The following is a 20,656-nucleotide window of genomic DNA, read 5'->3' on the forward strand; positions in this document are numbered from 1 at the left end:
TGAAGTTATCATGAGCTTGTCTCAACTGGTAAGCAAGGTTAATTTCCATTTTCAGATCCTATTTCCAGGTCCAGTGGATGCAGAGTCAAACCTGACCTTCCATCTGATCAATGGGGTTGTTGCCCTCATCTGAAATTACAGTCACAGCAATAGTACACAGTGACAATGCTAATGAAATATAGAGCGAGTTGAAGAATTTCTAATTTGAAATCAAACAGGACAGTGATCAAAGTGGAATTAAAAGAACAAGGACAATATTAAACTGGGAACATGGTACTACTTTAAGTTGAAGATTGGTTGAAACCAAAAGTATGGATAAACACCAGACTGGCATCCTGAGCAGAGATAACAGAAGTGCAAGGAAAGACAATCTGACACTTTGCAAGATTTGTTACAATTTTCAGTTCATTTACAGTGTGTTATAAAGATTAGCTCCTTTCTGAGAACTGCAGCTGAAACGCCCAAAAAGGAACATCCCATCCTACAACCTGTCAAAGGATTGTAAAAAGTGGTGTAACTTGCCCTTCAGCAACTTCTAGTGGTGAGATAAAATAAATTCTTGGCACTCACTTTACAACCAACAAGGAACAATTTATTTATCCAACTCTAACAGTGAGCAAATTAAAAATCTATTAACGAACCGAATAAACTCCCTTTCACTACTAACTATTCCCAAATAAAACCAGATTCTAATCGTATGCTGTTGCAATAAATATAAGTCCCATTTATATGAAAAAAGAATTTAGTCTCTTGAAATTACAGATAGGTTATGTGTCTTCTGTTCCGCCTTTGTCAACTCTTCTATCAGAAATGTCTTCTTTATTGATACTGCTGTCAGGAATGTTAACTAGTTGTGCCATGGGTATCATTGCCACTTAGATAGTGCTTTCTCTAAGAAATAGAGGAGCTGTGAGACCCAATGACTCTCTCTTGAAAGCTGAGGACTGGTAGCTCTGGCGGATGTAAGTTAGCTCTGGGCTTTGTCCAGTTGTCCTCTTCGCTTATACGCTCAATGACATATCAATATTTCTTACAAAGGGATTGGGCCCATGTTGTCAAAACCAGCAGATTTAAATTTAATTGTTTTTTGATATCTAAGTGCCTGGTTCAAATTGATTGGCTACATTCAAAAGCTTGTTGTCTTGCTAAAAACTGCTGCTTGGCCTGCTAATTTCTGCCTTTCTATACAAATATTTTAATTCAGCTGCTCTCTGTGTACTTGCAAGCTTCCAAGCTGCTGCTCATGAACCTCCATTGTAAATCTTTCAGCACAGAAAAAGCACACCATCATTTCAAGGGACAACACCATGTTTCCTCCCCAGCATTTTACAAACACCAAATCCTAACTTCTTGCCTCCCAATCCACCAGTACTCGACCCAACTTCGTAACAAGTTGTTGGGCTGAAGGCTGTTGGTGCTAAAGGCAGAACACACCAGCGCCTTCCTGAGTCAGAGATGAGGTAAAGCTCCCCTTTCTCTTTGATCAGTGAGCTTAGCAACAGCCTCACACATGCTCTAATTTGTCTTCTCCATTGTTCACAGCACACTTCATCAGAGCTTGTCTTCTTTTTGAACTCACTGTCATTTATTTTAAATTCTCTTTGGATATTGTTAAGGCTGCTTCTGGAATATTGTGTCCAGTTCAGGTTGCACACTTATAGGAGGGATGATATTAAGCTGGAGAGGGTTTAGAAGAAATTTACCATGATGTTGCCAAGTATGGATGGTTTGCTTTGTAAAGAAAGGCTGGATAGGCTGGGAATTTAGTCACTGGAGCATAGGAGGTTGAGAAGCAACCTTATAAGAGTTTATAAAATAGTAAAAGGTGTAGATAAAGTTAATGGCATTTGTCTTTTCGGATTTCATGACTAGGGAACACATTTTTTAAGGTGACAGGAGACAGATTGAAAAAAAAACATGAGGGTCAATGTTGTGATATGGAGGGCGGTTCATGTGTGGAAATGAACTTCCACAGGAAGTGGTGGATGTGGGTACAATTACAACTTTTAAAAGACGTTGGATTAGTACATGAATAGAAAAGGTTTGAGTGGATATGGGCCAAGCACATGCATGTGGCAATAGTTTAGTTTGGGATTATGGGAGGCATAGATTGGTTGGTCAGAAGGGTCTGTTTCCAGGCTATACTTCTCTGTGACTCCATAGGCCAGAACTTATGTCCCATTGCCATTTGCCATTGAGAATGTGTTGGTGAGTTTGCCTTCTCGAAATACTGCAGTACTTGGGTCACACTATGCTCCGTGGGGAAGGGAGTTGCAGGATTTGACTAAGCAACAGTGAAGGAAAGGTGATACTGTTCCAAGTCCGAATAGTCTGTAGCCAAGAGGGGGTTTTGCAAGTCTTTGTGCTCCAATGCACCTGTTGCTCTTGTCATTTCAGGTGGTATGTTTTGTGGGTTTGGAAGGTGTCATTCAAAGAATTGTGACTTTTTGCAGGGCATTGTGCAGATAATTAACTCTGCTGCTACTTGTGGTAGAGGGAGTGAAAATTGATGATGTTAGATGGGGTACCAACCAACCTGTCCTAGATAGCATTGAATTTTTTAAGTGTTGTTGGAACTGCACCATTTGAAGCAAGTGGAGAATTTTCCTTCATACAACTGAATTGAGATTTGTAGTTGGTGGATGGGCTTTGGTGAATCAGTAGATGAGTCGTTTGTCACAGAATTCTCTGCCTCTTACCTGCCCTTGCAGCAACAGTGTTTATAAAGCTGGTGCAGGGCAGTTTCTGCTCAATGTCAATCCCAGAACTGAGGGAAATTCTTGATAAAATTGTCAAGAGGCAATGTTTAGATGCGGTCCTATTAGTTGACACATTTGTGGTGCAAATATAACTTGCTACCTATCAACCCAAGCCGAGAACTTGATCACATTTTGATGTGTATGCAGAAAGACTGCTTCAGCGTCTGAAGAGCTGTGAATGTATAAACATCAGCAAACGTCCCCATTTCTGACCTGAGGATAGGAGATGGCTAGATCGAGAACATTACTCCACGGAGTTCCTGCAGACCTTTCCTGAGACTGAGATTATTAACTTGTAACAATCAGGGCCACATTATTTTTGCCAGGTATGGTTCTAACCAATGGAGACATTTTCCCCTGGTTCCCATTGATTCCAGTTTTATGAGGACCTCTTGCTGCCCCCCTCAGTCAAATGTGGCCTTGAAGTCAAAGGCAGTCACTCTCACCTCACCTCTGGGGTTCAGCTCTTTTGTCCATGTTTGAACCAAGGCTGTAATGAGGCCAGGAGCTGAGTGACCCTGGTGTAACCCAAACTGGGCGTCACCGAATAGGTTATTGCTGAGCAGGTGATGCTTGATAGCACTGTTACTGACACCTTCCATCACTTTACTGATGATCCTGAGTATACTTGCAGGCTAGTGATTGGTGGGTTATATTTATCCATTTTTTTAGAATTGGATCAGACATACCTGGACTATTGTTCATATTGTTAGTTTGATGTCAGTGTTAACGTTGTATTGGAATGCCATGGCTATGAGACAAGGTCTGGAGTCCATGTTTTCAGCAGTATTGCTAGAACATTCTCAGATTCTTTGCACTTTTCATTGCCTTCAGCTGCTTCTTTTATCAAACAGAGTGAATCAAATTGATTCAAGCATAGCATTCACGTAGATGGCTCTGGGCCTCCACAAAGTTGATACAATAGTTAGCCCTATCAGTATTATCATGGACAGGTATATCTGTAACTGATAGATTAGTGAGGATGAGGTCAATTAGTTTGTCCCTTTTGGTTTCCTGCCATAGACCTAGTCTTGCAGTGACATCCTTCAAGCCTTGCCCAGGTCTGTCACACATCAGAAGAAGAGTCCACACCTGAAACATCAGCTTTCCTGCTCCACTGATGCTGCTTGGCCTGCTGTGTCCATCCAGCTCTACACCTTGTTATATTAGAGGCACTACTGAGCCACTCTTGATGATGGGCATTGACGTCCCCACCCAAAATATATAGTGTGCCGTTGCCACCTGAAATGTTTCTTCCAAATGATGTTCAATGTGGATGATCCTTGATTCATCAAATGAGTTTAGTCCAGCAGGTATTAATCAGTAGGAGCCTTCCTTGCCCATGTTTGCTGAAGCTGTTTGAATTAATGAGATCCCAATTACATGCTGAGGACTGTCAGGACAACTCACAGTAACTGTATACCAGCGTGCCATCACCTCTGATTGGTTGGGGCTTTCAGTGCAGCAGCAATTTCCAAATGACCATTCCCAAAACCTTGTGGTATTTGCCACATCTGCCAGAAGAGGCACTTTTCTCAGGCAGCACGAAGGCTTAAATCATGTCAGCAATGAGTACTATTATGTCTGCTCAGGCATAATTACCAACACCTCAGGAGCTGGTGCAGATATCCCTGCTCCTTCTGAAAGCTAGGATAAAACTCCTCTCCACATACACACAGCAATGTAGCATCAGTGGAATGGGTACAATCAAATTTAAGGTGAACAGTAACTCTTTCAGTACCATTAACATGTGCAACATTTTCCTATGATTAACAATTAAACAATCAGGTACATGATGGTATTTCCTTTACCGGTGCCCAAGAACTCTGGCTTCATCACTTCATGGGGACAAGACTTTTCAAAAACTCTTTCAGAACATAGAGCATAGAACATAGAACAATACACACAGGACAGGTCCTTCGGCCCTCGATGTTGCGCCGACCTGTGAATTAATCTAAGCCCTTCCCCCTACACTATCCCATCATCATCATCCATATGCTTATCCAAGGACTGTTTAAATGCCCCTAATGCGGCTGAGTTAACTATATTGGCAGGTAGGGCGTTCCATGCCCTTACCACTCTCTGAGTAAAGAACCTGCCTCTGACATCCGTCTTAAATCTATCACCCCTCAATTTGTAGCTATGCCCCCTTGTACAAGCTGAAGTCATCATATGCACTCTGTTTGAATTCTCAAGAATGCTAGATCTTTAGTATCAGTGCTGAGAGCACTGGTTTTGATCTGTGGTTCATTTCTCCATTGGTGGATCTTTTATTTCTCAGATACTCTTGGCAGAAGAAGTTGCACTGTCTTGTTACCCCCTTTCCACTGTATGGGAGACCTTTAACTTGGTGAATGCCCATCAGCTAGAAAGTGTTTTCTTCCTTGCTGTGTGCCTTTCTGATACTTTTTGTGCTCCTTTTCAAAGTATCTAGTGTGGAAGCTTAAACTAGTCAATTCCTTCTTGTCAACCATTTCCTGAAACTGTGCCATTGACCTTGCTCTCATGGAGTCACATGCAGCCCATTCTCATTGGTTTCTCCATCAGGCTGTTTTTGTTAATTTCATTCGTGAGATGTAGGTATCACTAGATGAGCCATTATGTATTGCCATGTCTAATTGCACCTGGAAATGAGGAACTTGCCGGGGCATTTCGGAGGGCAGTTAAGGGTCAACCACATTATATGTCTGGAGTCATATATGGCCTGGAAGAGGTAAGGATATCAGATTTCCTTCCCTCAAAGATGTTAATGAAACCAATGTATTTCTGAAAAAATCGATAATGTGAACATGATCACCCAAGAGTGAGTAGTAATTTAAGAATCACTAGTGCTCCCAGGAAATGAGGAAATCCCTGAATGATTCATTCATGATCAGAGTCCAGCAACACATTAAGGGAGTGAATTTCCAACAGGTCATAAAATGCTACAGACCGATCTCAGGGAGCTCCCAGCCTCATATGCGCAGCTGCCCTGATATACACGTGGAAATCCAATGGTGGTCATAAATCCCGTCACTCTGGCCCTCGCACTCTATGGTGTTTTGCACAAAGCCTGGGAAACACATGAAGAAAATTAATGAACATCGGTGATGTAAATCTGAGCTCCAGTTGATGATGGATGAAAAGAGGATTTTATTTTTACATCAGCATGTCTTACCGCGATTGTATTTCTGTCATTACCAGGGGCCCTGTGGCTCTTGCTGGGCTTTCAGCATGACTGGTGCCATTGAAGGACAATGGGCAAAGGTCTGTGGAAGACTGATTTCTCTGAGTGAGCAGAACTTGCTTGATTGTGACACAACGAGCCATGGATGCAGAGGTGAATATCAAAAGTCGGCCTTTTGATATGTGAGAAGAAACGACATTGAGTAGGAACCACAGCACAGGTAAATCACTCTACAATCTGTTTCAAATTCACCAGGTACAACATATTTATGGCATTCATGGTGTTAGACAGTGTAACCCAGCACTGATCAAATGACAGCTGACATCCTACTCTGGATCAATCCTTCGCTGAGAATCTGCTCCCAGGTTTCTGTCAGTGCCACTGCACTGGTAGCTTGAGGAAGGCTGAGAAAATATCAGCATTCAGGACAGGTCCAGCTCTCTCTCTTATTTCTCCCTTATCCTGTAATGACATCCTGAATCTCCACTGAAAACCTCCTGGTCTTGTGTGATTGCCAAAGAAAAGACAAGAGGGTGAGTGGTGGCAGGAAAAAGGTCCCAGGGTGTACAATGTGTATGATTGACATGTGGGAGGCTGTCAGTAATTCCTATTTCCCAATACCAGGTCCCTCTATAAAATAAGGACCCTCTTCTGGAGCTAGAAAGTGGCATCACAGCAATTTTCTTGTTGTGCTCCCTATATGGGTTCATGCCAAAAGCAGCTGGGGGAGACGTTCAAGTGGTCAACCATTGCTGATCTAAGAGCCTCAATTGCTGGCAGATTAAGCAGACCATTCAGAGAGTGACCATCACAGACTTGTTCAGGGTATGGCCAATTGCTTGTCACCCTCATGTCCAATTAGCTACTGCCTCTCCCACTGCAAATTCAGCACATGGCAGTGCATTAAATTCCACCCTGTTTTTTTTCTCTCTGGAAGCAAACTACGTTTTCAGTAAGGTAAATGGGTGAGACACTGGCCCAAACCTTGCCTCTAGTTTGGAAGAGGGAGACGCTTCAATAGTTACTTCTGGGTTATGAAACTTGGAGGCAGGTGCATGGCCATCATCGGATATGATGTTCCAAAAGAAAGGTCTTGCCTCATCTTCATTCACTCTGTCTGTCTCATGAAGTCAGTGGAGACAGTCAGTAATGTCTGTTTAATGGACAATAACATCAGTAAATATGGAAGCCGGATTATGCAGCACATTTTCATTTAAATATTTTGATGAGCAAAACACCGCATCATTGTGAGTGTCTGAGGCTGAAAACTTGTCGGTAGAACTTTGGCAAGCTATTCTTGAACATTAACTTTCAATATTTCCTTTTAACAATTAGCAAGGATCCTGCAAGTTTCAGAAAAGTAATATTGTTGCCAAAGTCGCCAGATACAGAAACATACAAAGAGGAGAACGTTGTTTAGCGAGGGCTTCGAGAAGAATTGGACCAATCGCTGTTTCGCTTAATGCTCGTCCAAAGACCTTCCACTTCTATAAACAAGGTAAGAAATAGACTGTGTGGATAAAGTATATTAATTGGACAATCTACAAATTCCACATAAAATGTTTTCAAAGTCAAACGTCTGCACACATTCCCTGTCAAGTTGTTTGTTGGTGTTAATGCTGTCTCGATGTGTATAAGGGGAACTGTAAAGCTCGTCCCCTTATTCATGTTTCCCTCCTCCCCCATGCTACAGGCAGCCCAGTGCTGTCAGAAACCATTTCAGTCAGATTGGAAACTGTGCTCAGGAATGGCGATGGGAAATTTACCCACTCCTTTTTGCAGTGGTGCAAGCAGCTCAGAAATTTTGCACTGTCACTAACGTAACTGACTGTGAGGTGCAGCTCAGTGATGATGTGCTGCTGAGTGAAGGCACACCTTGGCATTGAGCCCAAGTGTGAGGTTGGCACCACTTAAAGCAGTCCACATGACTGAAAGTCAATCCTGTCCCCCTTCAAGGGACAGGGGCTTGAACACAAGAAGAAACTCTGAGCAGAAGGGGAAATGAAAATGGAGCAACAGGCCAGGCAGCAGCCCCAAGGGTCTCTGAGACAGCAATGGGGACCTTAGTACAGGAGGTGAACACGAGAAGCGAGGTGCCCTTCCTTAAGTGAAGTATGGGGCCCTCCAGGCAGACATTGAGAAGGCAGAGAGAGCAGGTAGCTGTCACAGTCAATGCTACAGCTGAGATGTGGTTCCCCTGCACCATGGGGAGGACTCTATCCTGGCAATACCACTCTGCCTCCTTCTCTATGCTCAAAGGGAATAGAATGGACTGCCCTCAGAATCACACAAGAATCACACAAGTGCATGACACATACAATCAGATGGATGGCATTGCATATATTTTAAAAATGCCAATGACTGTCAAAAAAGCTCAATATCCCCATATTGCATGCACTAAGCAGAGATTGCTGCCCAGATTGATTGTCAACAGAATCTTTAAACAGTGTAACAAAGTCCAAACAGTTCATTCATCCTGCAAACAGGTTTCAATTTGAGCATGCTCTGTGCCACGTGGGTTGAGTTGTGTTCTCTTGGATAGCTTTACTGGTCAATGTCCTCACTTCCTTTATTGTCACTAGCTAGGTAGCATTTATTGCCCATCCTTAATTGCCTAAAGGGCAGTTAAGAAGCAATCACATTGCTGTGGGTTTGGAGTCACATGTAGGCCATATCAGATAAGGATGACAGTTTCCTTCCCTAAATGACATCAGTGAACCAGATGGCTTTTTCCCTGACAATTGACAATGGATTCAAGGTCATCAATAGATTCTTAGCTCCAGATATTTATTAAATTCAAATTCCACCGACTGCCATGATGGGACTTGAACCCAGGCTCCCAGAACATTATCTGGGTTTCCAGATTTACAGTCCAGTGATAATACCACGAGACCATCACCTCCTTTCATCGTTGCTGTTAATGCCTGGTTTCATCTATATCCAACACATTCCCCTTTCATTAGTTCCTGTTGTGAAACATGCCACTGTGATGTGGCCCATTTTCACTGGGCTATTCTGCAAGACCCACACCAGACTGGGCCAAGCGTCAGAACCTTGTCTTAAATCAATGGTCTATTCCACTATGACCCTGGTGGAAATGTAGGAAGCAAAGTTTCTTTGTTCTTTGATAGTCTGAGGTTTTCCGACAAGTGTCATCAGCCATGTTTGAAGGACGGGATGGGGGTTTCCCCTTATCTCCCAGCAAACAACCCTGCATTGCCTGAGAATCATAGAATAATACAGGAACCTGTGAGTTCCCTAAGGTACAAGAATCATGGCTGGATACCTCCAGCTTTGTTCCCTGCTTGTTATGCAGTATGGATAGAGTGAGTGCCCTTTTCTGTTGAAAACCTCAATAAGTTGGTAACAATATACACCCAAAACATTGCGGCTTCAGTAGATGGCAGCCTGAGCCGAGGGCAAACCTGCAGAGGTGGCCCCAACACTGCCCACATTCCTTGCCTCTCCTCAAGACAGGGACGGGGGAGATTATGAGTAGAGATACTAGGAACTGCTGATGCTGAAGAATTTGAGATAACAAGCTGTAGAGCTGGATGAACACAGCAGGCCAAGCAGCATCAGAGGAGCAGGAAGGCTGACGTTTTGGGTCTAGACCCTTCTTCATGAGCAGTTGCAATTTAGGGAAAACGTCACCACATTGGGGAGGTGATGGTTTAGTGGTATTATCACTAGGCTGTAGATCCAGAGGCCTAGGTAATGTTCTGTGATAGCTTTAAGACAGATGTCAGAGGCAGGTTCTTTACTCAGAGAGTGGTAAGGGCGTGGAACACCCTGCCTGCCAATGTAGTTAACTCAGCCACATTAGGGGCATTTAAACAGTCCTTGGATAAGCATATGGATGATGATGGAATAGTGTAGGTGGAGGGGCTTAGATTAGTTCACAGGTCGGCGCAACATCGAGGGCCGAAGGGCCTGTACTGCGCTGTATTGTTCTATGTTCTATGTTCTGGAGATCCAGGTTCAAATCCTGCCATGGCAGATGGTGGAATTTGAATTAAATAAAAATCTGGAATTAAGAGTCAAACGATGACTGTGAATCTATTGTTGATTGTTGGGCTGGTCTTCACATGACTCCTAACTTCCCTCTGAGCAATTAGGGATGAGCAATAAATGCTGGCTCAACTAGTGAGGGCCCTCCTCCCATGAATGAATAAAAAGAAAGCTACATCTGGAATGTAAGTATGTGCTCAGCATGAGGAGATATCCTCAGCTGCTTCCTGAAGTGGCCAGCTGTCTAAAAACATCAGGGTAGCTGTAGCCCTGACATTAGCCAGGCTGAGATAGCCATCCAACTCCTCATGAGGGCAAGCCCTGCTCAGGCAGTTCTCAGCTTGGAGTGAGAATAGTCTGGAGCAGTGCTTGTCCTGTCAGGCAAGACCTGTAGATGTGAGGTCTTCACAAGCTCCTACTCCTCACCCTCTGGATATTGCTGGGCTCACTGAAGTAGATGCAATTGCTCTCTTTGTCTGCATGCTCTTCTGAAATGAGGCAAAGCAGGGAGTCTCCAGCCAATGTGATGTCTGTGTGAAGTACATGAGCTGATGACTATCAGAAGGAGAAGATAGTTTTATTGACGGAACTTCACATCCATCACCCCTCCACTATGTCCTCACACAGTATGACCCAGAGGATTCTCAAGGAGGTCAATATCATGGTGCCAGAATCAGCTCTGAATAATATAACCTATCAAAGGTAAGTTTTACTACTGAAGTGTTTAGAATCATAGAGTCATCAAAACCAGGGGATTCAACACATTGGGTGCACATTGACCCTCAAAACAGCATCCACCCAGACCTAGACCCTCACCCTGGCTGTGGTCAAGTAAATGCAAAGCAAATGAGTGCTGGGGGGGAAGGCATTGGAAAAAGAAGAAAAGAGAAAGTCTGTGAAAGGGAATTAGGTGTGAATTGGTGCTGCAGGGTCAAGAGGATGGCAATGAGAGAAGCACAGTAAAAGGCCATGTGTTCCAGAGGAGATGTGGGTGGCACAGGTGAGGACACTGGGAAACATTAGTAAAAGTGAGACAGAGTAACATCAGAGTAGAACGTTTTGCAAACAGCATTATAGACCAGAAGACAATTTGAATGTAAAACACATCAATAAGCACAGGAAGGAAATTATGATTATATATTTGACAATTACATTACATTAAAGGTGAGTGTCTCCGTACAGGAGTTTACGCTGATCCAAGTTGCACCCAACGCCGCGGCCATGCAGTGCTCTTGGTTGGATATGGAAGGGAGCGTAGAATGAACTATTGGCTGGTTAAGAACAGGTATGTACGATGTAGAAACAACAAACTGCTAATCAGAGCTGGGGCAGTGACAAGAGCACTGGATTTATCCCTGGTGTTTCCGGGCTAGGGAGGGAAACATTCGCGAAAATTCCCACTGCTGTCCCAAGGCACTGAAGTAGGTGCATAAAAATTCACAAGAGCGACGCTAGAACCGAAAGAATATATCTATCAGAAAATGTCAAACAGAGAGGAGCTTTGTTCTTCAGGAATAAAAAAAAGCAAAGCGGTAACTTGATAGAGGAGTTTAAGATAATGAAACCTTTGATAAAATAGGTGGAGCGAAAATATTTCCATTTGTGGGGCCTTTGAAATAGGAGCCATTAAAATAGTGGCAAAGCAGAATACTGTGGGGGCTGGGAATGTGAAATAAAAACAGAAAACAGAAAGCAGAAAACATTGGCAAAACTTCAGCGGGATCGAAAAGAAAAGAGAAAAGGAGTTAATGTTTCAGATCTGACAACTTTCACCAGAACTGGAGGAAGTTAAATATGCAACAGTTTTGAACAAGGGGTGAGTGGGACAGAACAAAAGAAAAAGAGTATGAAAGAGAGGGGAAAACCAAACGGAGGCTTGGGGACCGCTTTGCAGAACACCTACGCTCAGTTCACAATAAAAAAATTGCACCTCCCAGTAACGAACCATTTCAACTCCCCCTCCCATTCCTTAGACGACATGTCCATCCTGGGCCTCCTGCAGTGCCACAATGATGTCACCCGAAGGTTGCAGAAACAGCAACTCATATTCCGCTTGGGAACTCTGCAACCCAATGGTATCAATGTGGATTTCACAAGGTTCAAAATCTCCCCTCCCTCTCCTGCATCCCAAAACCAGCCCAGCTCGTCCCCGCCTCCCTAACCTGTTCTTCCTCTCACATATCCCCTCCTCCCACTTCAAGCCTCACCCCCATTTCCTACCTTCTAACCTCATCCCACCCCCTTGACCTGTCCGTCCTCCCCAGACTGAACTATCCCCTCCCTACCACCCTACGTACACTCACCTCTACTGGCTCAATCCCCACCTCTTTAACTTGTCTGTCTCATCTCTACCTATCTTCTCCTCTATTCATCTTTGATCCGCCTCCCCCTCTCTCCCTATTTATTTCAAAACCCTCTCTCCCTCCCCCATTTCTGATGAAGGGTCTAGGCCCAAAACGTCAGTTTTTGTGCTCCTGAGATGTTGCTTGGCCTGTTGTGTTCATCCAGCTCCACACTTTGTTATCAATGACAGAAAATACTATTTTCTGAAGCTAATGCAACAGGAAAAGCAAGAGGAACTAAAGATGTGTCTAGAATAAATGTATGGCTATCTAAAGGAAATAAATATGAAACAAGGAAATAAAATGGGAGTAGAATTTATAGTTTGAAATTGTTGAACTCAACGTTCAGTACAGAAAGCTTACATTGCCTGATCAAAAGCTGAAGTGCAGTTCCTCAAACTTATGTTGAACTTTTCTGGAACCTCGCACAGGCCAGAGGCAGAGATGTCAGTGTCAGAGAAAGTTGAAGTAAAATGGGTGAACAGGGGGCACTTGCAGTGGGCAGACTGAGCTACTCAGAAAGCAATCACCTGATCTGCATTTGATCCCCCCATTGTACAGGTAACCACATTTGGAATGGAGATCAATTAGATTAAAAATACATGTTAATCACTTTCACTTTGAGGAGATATGATGTGGACCTCGGATAAGGAGGAGAGAGCATAAGGGTTGGTGTGATATCTCTTGTATTTACAAGGAACGGTGTCATACAAAGTGATGGAGAGTTCAGAGTGACTGAAAAATAGACCAGGGAATCACAGAGGGAATAGTCCCTTGGAAATGCTAAAGGGAAGGAGAATATGAATTTTGTGATGGCATTTCACTGAAAGTGATGAAAACTGTTGTCCACATTTTCTTTCCATTTGTTTCATTGTTTGAATATTTTTCTTTCAGCCAAGTACACTCCTGCTTTCTTTTCTTGCTCCACTTCGATTCCCTTTGTCCATTTCTGTCATTCAGTCCCTCCTGACTTCCACCTGTACCACTTTGACCTCATCCCTCCCACTCCTTGCTCAAAACCTATCACATTTCGAACTTTTCCCAGTTCTCAGTGATGGACAAGAGCCAGAAGTGTTTATTGTTTCTCTGTCTCTCGACAAATGCAACTATCCAGCTAAGAGTTTTGAGCAATTGCTACTTCTGAGTATAAGATAATCATTAATGAATCCAATCAGAACCTCAGGAGAAATCTCCTTACCCAGAGGGGTGTGTTAATGGGGAAACTGTTACCATGAAAAGTGGTTGAGCTGAATGACACAGATACATTGAAGAGGAAGTTGGATAAACACAGCAGGGTGAAGGAACGGAAGGAGGTGTTGACAGGGTTAGACCAAGGGGACAGGGAGGACATGTATGTGAAGAAGAAACACAGGCACAGAGTGAATTTCCTGTCTCTGTGCTGCAGACTGTGGATATGTTTAATCAACATGAAACATTGTGTTTATCTGGATGTGAAGGCTTAATGGTAGAGCTGCCTGGGATAATATCATGGTTGGAGGAGGTAGATTAAAAAAACATACAGAAGGTGCTGGAAAAGCTCAGTGGGTTTGGCAACATTTGTGAAGAAAACATGAGTTAACGATTCAGGCCCAGTTCCAAGGAAGGGTCACTGGACCCGAAACATTAACTATGATTTTTTCTTCACAAATCCTGCCAAACCGGCTAAGCTTTCCAGCACCTTCTGTTTTTTTTTCATGATTTAAAGCATCTGCAGTTCTTTCAGTTTTAATTGGAGAAGGTGGTGGCTGGATCGGATGGTGGAATGTTTCAAGTAGGTGGTCTTGTGGTTCAGTAGGAAGGCTCCCTCCTGCCATATCTGAACAAAAACCTCCAAGTTCAAGCTTCACCCCAGGACTGGCTAGTCAAGAACATTCATCAGATACTTTATTGCCAACAGTTCATAATAAATCTGCAAATCCTTTGCACACTTTCATCCTATTCCGCAAAGGGGAAAAAATCTGAGTGGAGATAGGAAATGTACAAAATATGGTTCATTCAGGTGGATATTATCAGTGCTTAATGGGTGGTACAATAATTTGGTGACATTTCAATGCGGTGATAGTATTTGGAGGAATGTTTTTAGGGTGGAGTAACCCTACAGTGCAGGACATATGTGTACGTGAATGGACAGAGATTGGGGAACCTAGAGCCACTATCGACTCACCCACCACTCAGACAGCCTCCTGTGGCAGGCAACCTCAGGATGTTGTTAGTAAAAACTTTCGGAAATTCTTCACCCCTATCAGAACTGCAGGCCACAGCCACTAATCTCCCTCATAAAATCCCTACAGTGTGGACACAGGCCATTTGACCCATCAGGTCCACACCAACCACCCCCCAACAAGAGCATCCCAATCAGACCCACCCCACTATCTTATAGCCCTGCATTTCCCATAGCTAGCCCACTGTCTGCACATATTCCTGGACACAATGGGCAACTTAGCATGGCCAAACCATCTAACATGCACATGTTTGGGCTGCAGGCAAGCAGAAACCTGAGAACTCAGAGGAAACCCACAGATGCACAGGGAATGTACAAACTCCACAAAGGCAATTACCCAAGACTGGGATTGAACCCAGATCCCTGGTGCTGTGAAGCAGCAGTGCTCACCACTGTGCCACTTATTCCCTAGCTACCTGCTCCGGTTTGAGATGTCTCCCCTCACAGGATCTCCCCTCATGCCATTTGGAAGCTTGTAGTGAATCCACACTCCCTGTTGGTACTGAAAACCTATGTAAGATATCACAATGATGTAACTCCTGGCTTCTGGTTTGCAGCTTGCACTACTGTAGTCTTGTGCCACTCAACTCTCTGACTCAAATCAGGTAAAACATACTTGAACTAAATCTAATGTCTCAAAAGATCTCAATCCGCTCCCAGGATAACTCAATTCTTCACAACTATCTTTTGAAACAACTTTGAAATGTTAATGCCAATTTCCTTTTCTTGTTTGTCAGTTGGGGGACAGAATGGGGTGGAGAAGGTTACATCAAAATCGCTAAGGATAAGGGAAATCTGTGTGGAATTGCCAACTATGCAGTCTATCCAACAGTGAAAAGGAGAATGTGTAAAATCGCAGTTTCTTCTGACTCAGCCAGAAAGAAAGAGGGAACCATTTCTGCTGATGTTGACTCATTCAATGCCATTACTTTCGCTGCCTGCTGCAATTTGAAAAGTGGGATAATATCAGCTTCTGCACATTTCTATAGCTTCACATAAAAGGTTAATATCATTCTGTGTTTGATGCATGTAACCACAGTAATATCTGAGTGACTACATTCTCCAGCTTGTGGAGAGACAATATCCTGCATGTACAGCTGCTGCTGAGCGATATATTAAATACTGCCAGCAATCACTTTGAGAGTCTGTTTATTCCAAAGAATTGAAATTTAACATCCTAAAATCATGTGGACAAATGCTCAGAACTTCTTTCTAACACCAGTGCAATGAGTGTATAAGTGCAATAGGGTTGTGGAGGTAAATAAGGTTTACCTGGGAGCCCTCCTGGAAACAGAGTTTAATGTGATCAGACTGTAGACTGACACTGTCCCTAAGGGCTAATATGTAATTTCATTCAGTGATTGGCAGGAAACAACATGGCACAGAACCGCAGGAAAACTGAGCAGTTTACATACGACAAAATACCATCATTTCTGAGTTAATGGCATGCAGAAATAAGGCTCAGATGTTCAGACAGTCAAAGAGTTTTTGGATTGGACTCATGTAGCAGGATTCAGTCCAGCTGACTCCCTGCACGAGAAATTGAAATTCCCCTGTATCTGAAATCCACTGAGAGTGTTCATTAAAACCAAAGAATTCAAAAATATCTTACTCACATAATCTTTATGGATACACAGGAAAAATGAAAGTTTTAAAAATCTAGTCAAACTCCTTGCTAAACTTTTGACCAAAATGATAAGACCATGAGATAAAGGAGCAGAATTAGACTGTTCAGCCCATTAGGTGTACTCCACCCATTGATAATGGCTGATATTTTTCTGAACCCATTCTCCTGCCTTCTCCCTGTAACCCTTGATCCCCTTACTCATCAAGGCATATCTATCTCTGTCTTAAAGGCACTCAATAACTTGGCCTCCACAGCTCTCTGTGGCAGTGAGTTCCACAAATTCACACCCTCTACCTGAAGAAATTCCTCCTCATCCTAGCCTGAAGTGTCATCCCTTTGGTCTAAGGCTGTGTCCTCAGGTCCTTGTCTCTCCAACTAGTAGGAATATCTTCTCCACATCCACTCTATCTCGGCTTCTCAGCATCCTATAGTTTTTCATGAATTTCCCTCACATTCTTCCAACCTCCATCAAGCACAGACCCAGAGTCCTCAACCACTTTTTATATGATAACCCTTCACTCCCAGGATCATTCTTGTAAACCTCCTCTAATACCAGCACATCTTCCCTCAGATACACTCATAATAGTTGGAATACAGTCCGAACAGAGGGGGAAACAGCCTCAGCAGTACATCTTTGCTCTTGTATTCTGGCCCTTTTGGAGTGAATGCTGATATTGCCTTTGCCTTCCTAACTACTACTGTACCTGTACATTCACTTGAAGATAACCTTGAACTAGGTCTCTTAAGCCCCTTGTGATTCACATTTCTGAAGCCTTACCCCATCAAAAATAAATCTATTCTTCCTGCCAAAGTGCAAAACCTCATATTTTCCTACAGAGTATTCTACCCCCGACTTCTTGGCTAACTTTCCTATCCCAGCCAAATCCTTCTTGCAGTCTTCCTGCTGACTTAACACTACCTGCCACTCCACCTAGGTTTGTGTCATTGGTGACACCCCAACTCCATCTCCCACAATTCCCTGAGAATCCAACAAAGTCATTCACTTCCCCCCTCTAGTCCATGTCAGCCTGGTTGCAGCTGGCACCCTTATTATCTCAGGTCCTCCTGCAACATATACCACCTGTCCAGGAGCACAGGGGTCAACAGTCACCACATATCAAGGTGCACCCCACCACCCCCACACCCTCACCCAACCTTACAAAGACATTAGCACTTCCCATCCTAGATGTGACCCTGATATCTCACCACCAGCTGCCCCTCCTTCAAAATACCCAGATCCAAACCCCAAGCCTACCCACAGAACACAGCTGGTCCCTCTCTGCCTAACTCAATTGGCACATTACCATCTTACTTATGCACCTGGCACTCTATCTCCCTCACCAACATGGCACTCTACACCCTGACTCACTCAACTGGCACCCCGTACCTACACTTAGCTTGAGCACTTACTGTTTCTCAGTTACGCACAACGTGCATTTGGGATCTTTAATTCCTGGGGCACTGTGTGCTGTTTTGGTCTCCGTATATAAGGAAGGATGTTAGTGAATTGAAGGATATTTACTAAAGTAATGTTTGCGATGGGCAGGCCACCTCATAAGATAAAGTTGAACACGTTTGCCTCTATCACCCAAGGCACAGAGATTAAGAGCAGGGAGGTTTAGATTAAAGATAGAGCATTAGCATGGCTCTACTATATATGTAAGTCTGAATACGGTGTAGGTAACCTTCTAGTCTGGATGCTTTCTCCAAAACGTGAAGCCAATTACTTTCCCTCAAAGATTTTGCCTGCAGTCTAAGCGACATATTCAAATTTAGAACACAAAACTTGAATACTGATATTCAGCAGTCAGTGATTCTGCATTCAGTTAATCGCAAAGAGGTTTGTTGTAGAAACCCCTACATAGATGATAATTGTGATCTGGAATACATTGCCTGAAACTGTGGATATAGCAATTTTCTAAAGGGAATGTATAGTCTCATGAAACTATGGAGACAGATCAGGATATGGGAGTAATTGAGCAATGGGGCAGCATGGTGGCTCAGTGGTTAGCAACGCTGCCTCACAGTGCCAGTGGGTTTGATTCCACCCTTGGGCAACTGTCTTTGTGGAGTTTTCACATTCTCCTCGTGTCTGTTTGGGTTTCCTCCCACAGTCCAAAGATGTGATGTTAGGCAAATAGCCCATGCTACATTGCCCATAGTGTCCAGGTTAGCTGTATGGTTTAGCTATCGGAAATGCAGGGTTACAGAAAAATGAAAGGGGTGAGCCTGGGTGGATGCTGTCTGGAGGATTGGTGTGGATTCAATGGGCAGAATGGCTTGCTTCCACACTGGAGGGATTCTATGATTCTAACTCTAACTAACTGCGCAATCAGGGTTACAGTGCCTACTGACCAAAAGAAAAGGTTATGACTGGACATTTGCTATGAGCTGGATAATTCCATGGTCACATCCAACACCTAAACTGCCGACCTAACTCACTGAGATCTACAAATGTGAACATAGATTTATGAATAGGTGGGTCCCAACTTGAAATGTCAACTTTCCTGCTTCTCTGATGCTGCCTGCCCTGCTGTGTTCCTCCATCTCCACACTGTTTATCTCTACAAGTAGGTGACCTGGTCAATGAAGGAGAAGGCATTCTGATTAATGGCCTCATATATTTTGGGCAATCTGTGCATCACATGTTGTGGCAGTAAATATGCAATGATCCAATTATGAATGATTGTTACTGTTATGGCAAGCATGGGCCATCAACTTTAACTTCAATCATCTGATCTGAATATCTGAAACCTTCATGGAATTCAGTGTGTTTTTAATATATATAAAGGACAAATGCTGACCTAAGATGTCGGCTGTGAAGCCCAGGAAACCCAGGTGTAGTACACTATACTGGCTGCACAGAAAGTGTCATTTCATCCAAAGACCAATGAAACCCAACAACCAAGTTAGCATCAATAAATTCACATCTATATTGAGAGATGAATTGTTGTCTGTGGAGTATTCAGCTTGGAAGCACAATGGGATAAATTCTGACCCTGTGCAACAAACTATATTTCATTAATTTGTTTGGCAGAACAGAGAGAAAGAGAAAATTAGATTCAATTTTGGAGAGGTTTGCTCTATCTCTCTTTCTTCTTTCTTCATATCATCTTGCAAAAGAATGGGCTTGTGAACAGATTCTTGAGAAGACAGCCATTCCCTGAGTGCTCCAAGATTCCACAAATTTCACACCTACTGTGGTGATAAGGCAATAACTGAACAATTGCCTCCTCAGTTCTCACTCTGACACATCCAGGACTCCAAGGTCTTTCAAATTGATCTTCTTTCATCTTCATGTTCAAGCTAGACATCTTCCTCATTTTTGTTTTTCAAACTTATTACCTGTTTGATGTTGCGATTTATCACTTTTGTTCTTGGGAGTGAGAGAGACAGGGTAGTTGTCATGGGGGACTTCAACTTTCCAAATATTGACTGGGAGCACGACAGTTCGAGTACGATAGATGGGTCAGTTTTTGTCCAGTGTGTGCAGGAGGGCTTCCTGACACAGTATGTAGATAGGCCAACAAGGGCCGAAGCAACATTAGATTTGGTGCTGGGTACCTGGTGTTAGATTTGGAAGTAGGTGAGCACTTTGGTGATAGCGATCACAATTCCGTTATGTTTACTTCAGTGATGGAAAGGGATAGGTGTATACCACTGGGCAAGAGTTATAGCTGGGGGAAAGGCAATTATGATCAGATTAGGCAAGATTTAGGGAGCATAGGATGGAGAAAGAAACTGCAGGGGATGGGCACATTAGAAATGTGGAGCTTATTCAAGTTAAAGCTCCTGTGTGTCCTAGATAAGTATGTACCTGTCAGGCAGGGAGGAAGCTGTAGAGTGCGGGAGCCGTGGTTTACGAAGGAGGTGGAATCTCTGGTCAAGAGGAAGAAGAAGGCTTATGTTAGGATGAGAAGTGAAGGCTCAGTTAGGGCACTTGAGGGCTATGAGGTAGCCAGGAAAGACCTAAAGAGAGAGATCAGAAGAGCCAGGAGGAGACATGAGAAGTTGTGGCGGATAGGATGAGGGTAAAACCTAAGGCTTTCTATAGGTATTTAAGGAATAAAAGAATGGCGAAAGTAAGATTAGGCCCACTCAAGGATAGTAGTGGTACGTTGTGTGTGGAGTCAGATGAGATAGGGGAAGCGCTAAATGAATATTTTTCAACAGTATTCACTCTAGAAAACAACAATGTTTTCGAGGAGAATACTGAGATACAGGCTACTAGACTAGGTGGGATTGAGGTTCACAAGGAAGAGGTGTTAGAAATCCTTCAGAGGGTGAAGATAGATAAGTCCCCTGGGCCGGATGGGATTTATCCTCGGGCCCTCTGGGAAGCCAGGGAGGAGATTGCCGAGCCTTTGGCATTGATCTTTAACTCGTCATTGTCTACAGGAATAGTGCCAGACGACTGGAGGATAGCAAATGTGGTTCCCCTGTTGAAGAAGGGGAGTAGAGACAACCCTGGTAATTATAGACCAGTGAGCCTTACCTCAGTTGTTGGTAAAGTGTTGGAAAAGGTTATAA

The 20,656-nt window shown here is 43.4% G+C and overlaps 1 protein-coding gene across 1 annotated transcript; it reads left to right on the top strand.

The window, feature by feature from the left end:
* Positions 1–10: 10 nt before the first annotated feature.
* Positions 11–15,634, top strand: LOC132206082 (cathepsin M-like). Its single transcript, XM_059638535.1, has 6 exons — positions 11–28; positions 2,398–2,400; positions 5,943–6,005; positions 7,261–7,423; positions 11,119–11,221; positions 15,237–15,634. The coding sequence occupies exons 1-6, from the start codon at positions 11–13 to the stop codon at positions 15,496–15,498; spliced, it is 612 nt and encodes a 203-aa protein (XP_059494518.1). The 3' UTR covers positions 15,499–15,634.
* Positions 15,635–20,656: the final 5,022 nt, after the last annotated feature.

The sequence above is a fragment of the Stegostoma tigrinum genome, chromosome 30, assembly GCF_030684315.1.
Source record: "Stegostoma tigrinum isolate sSteTig4 chromosome 30, sSteTig4.hap1, whole genome shotgun sequence".
Taxonomy (NCBI): domain Eukaryota; kingdom Metazoa; phylum Chordata; class Chondrichthyes; order Orectolobiformes; family Stegostomatidae; genus Stegostoma; species Stegostoma tigrinum.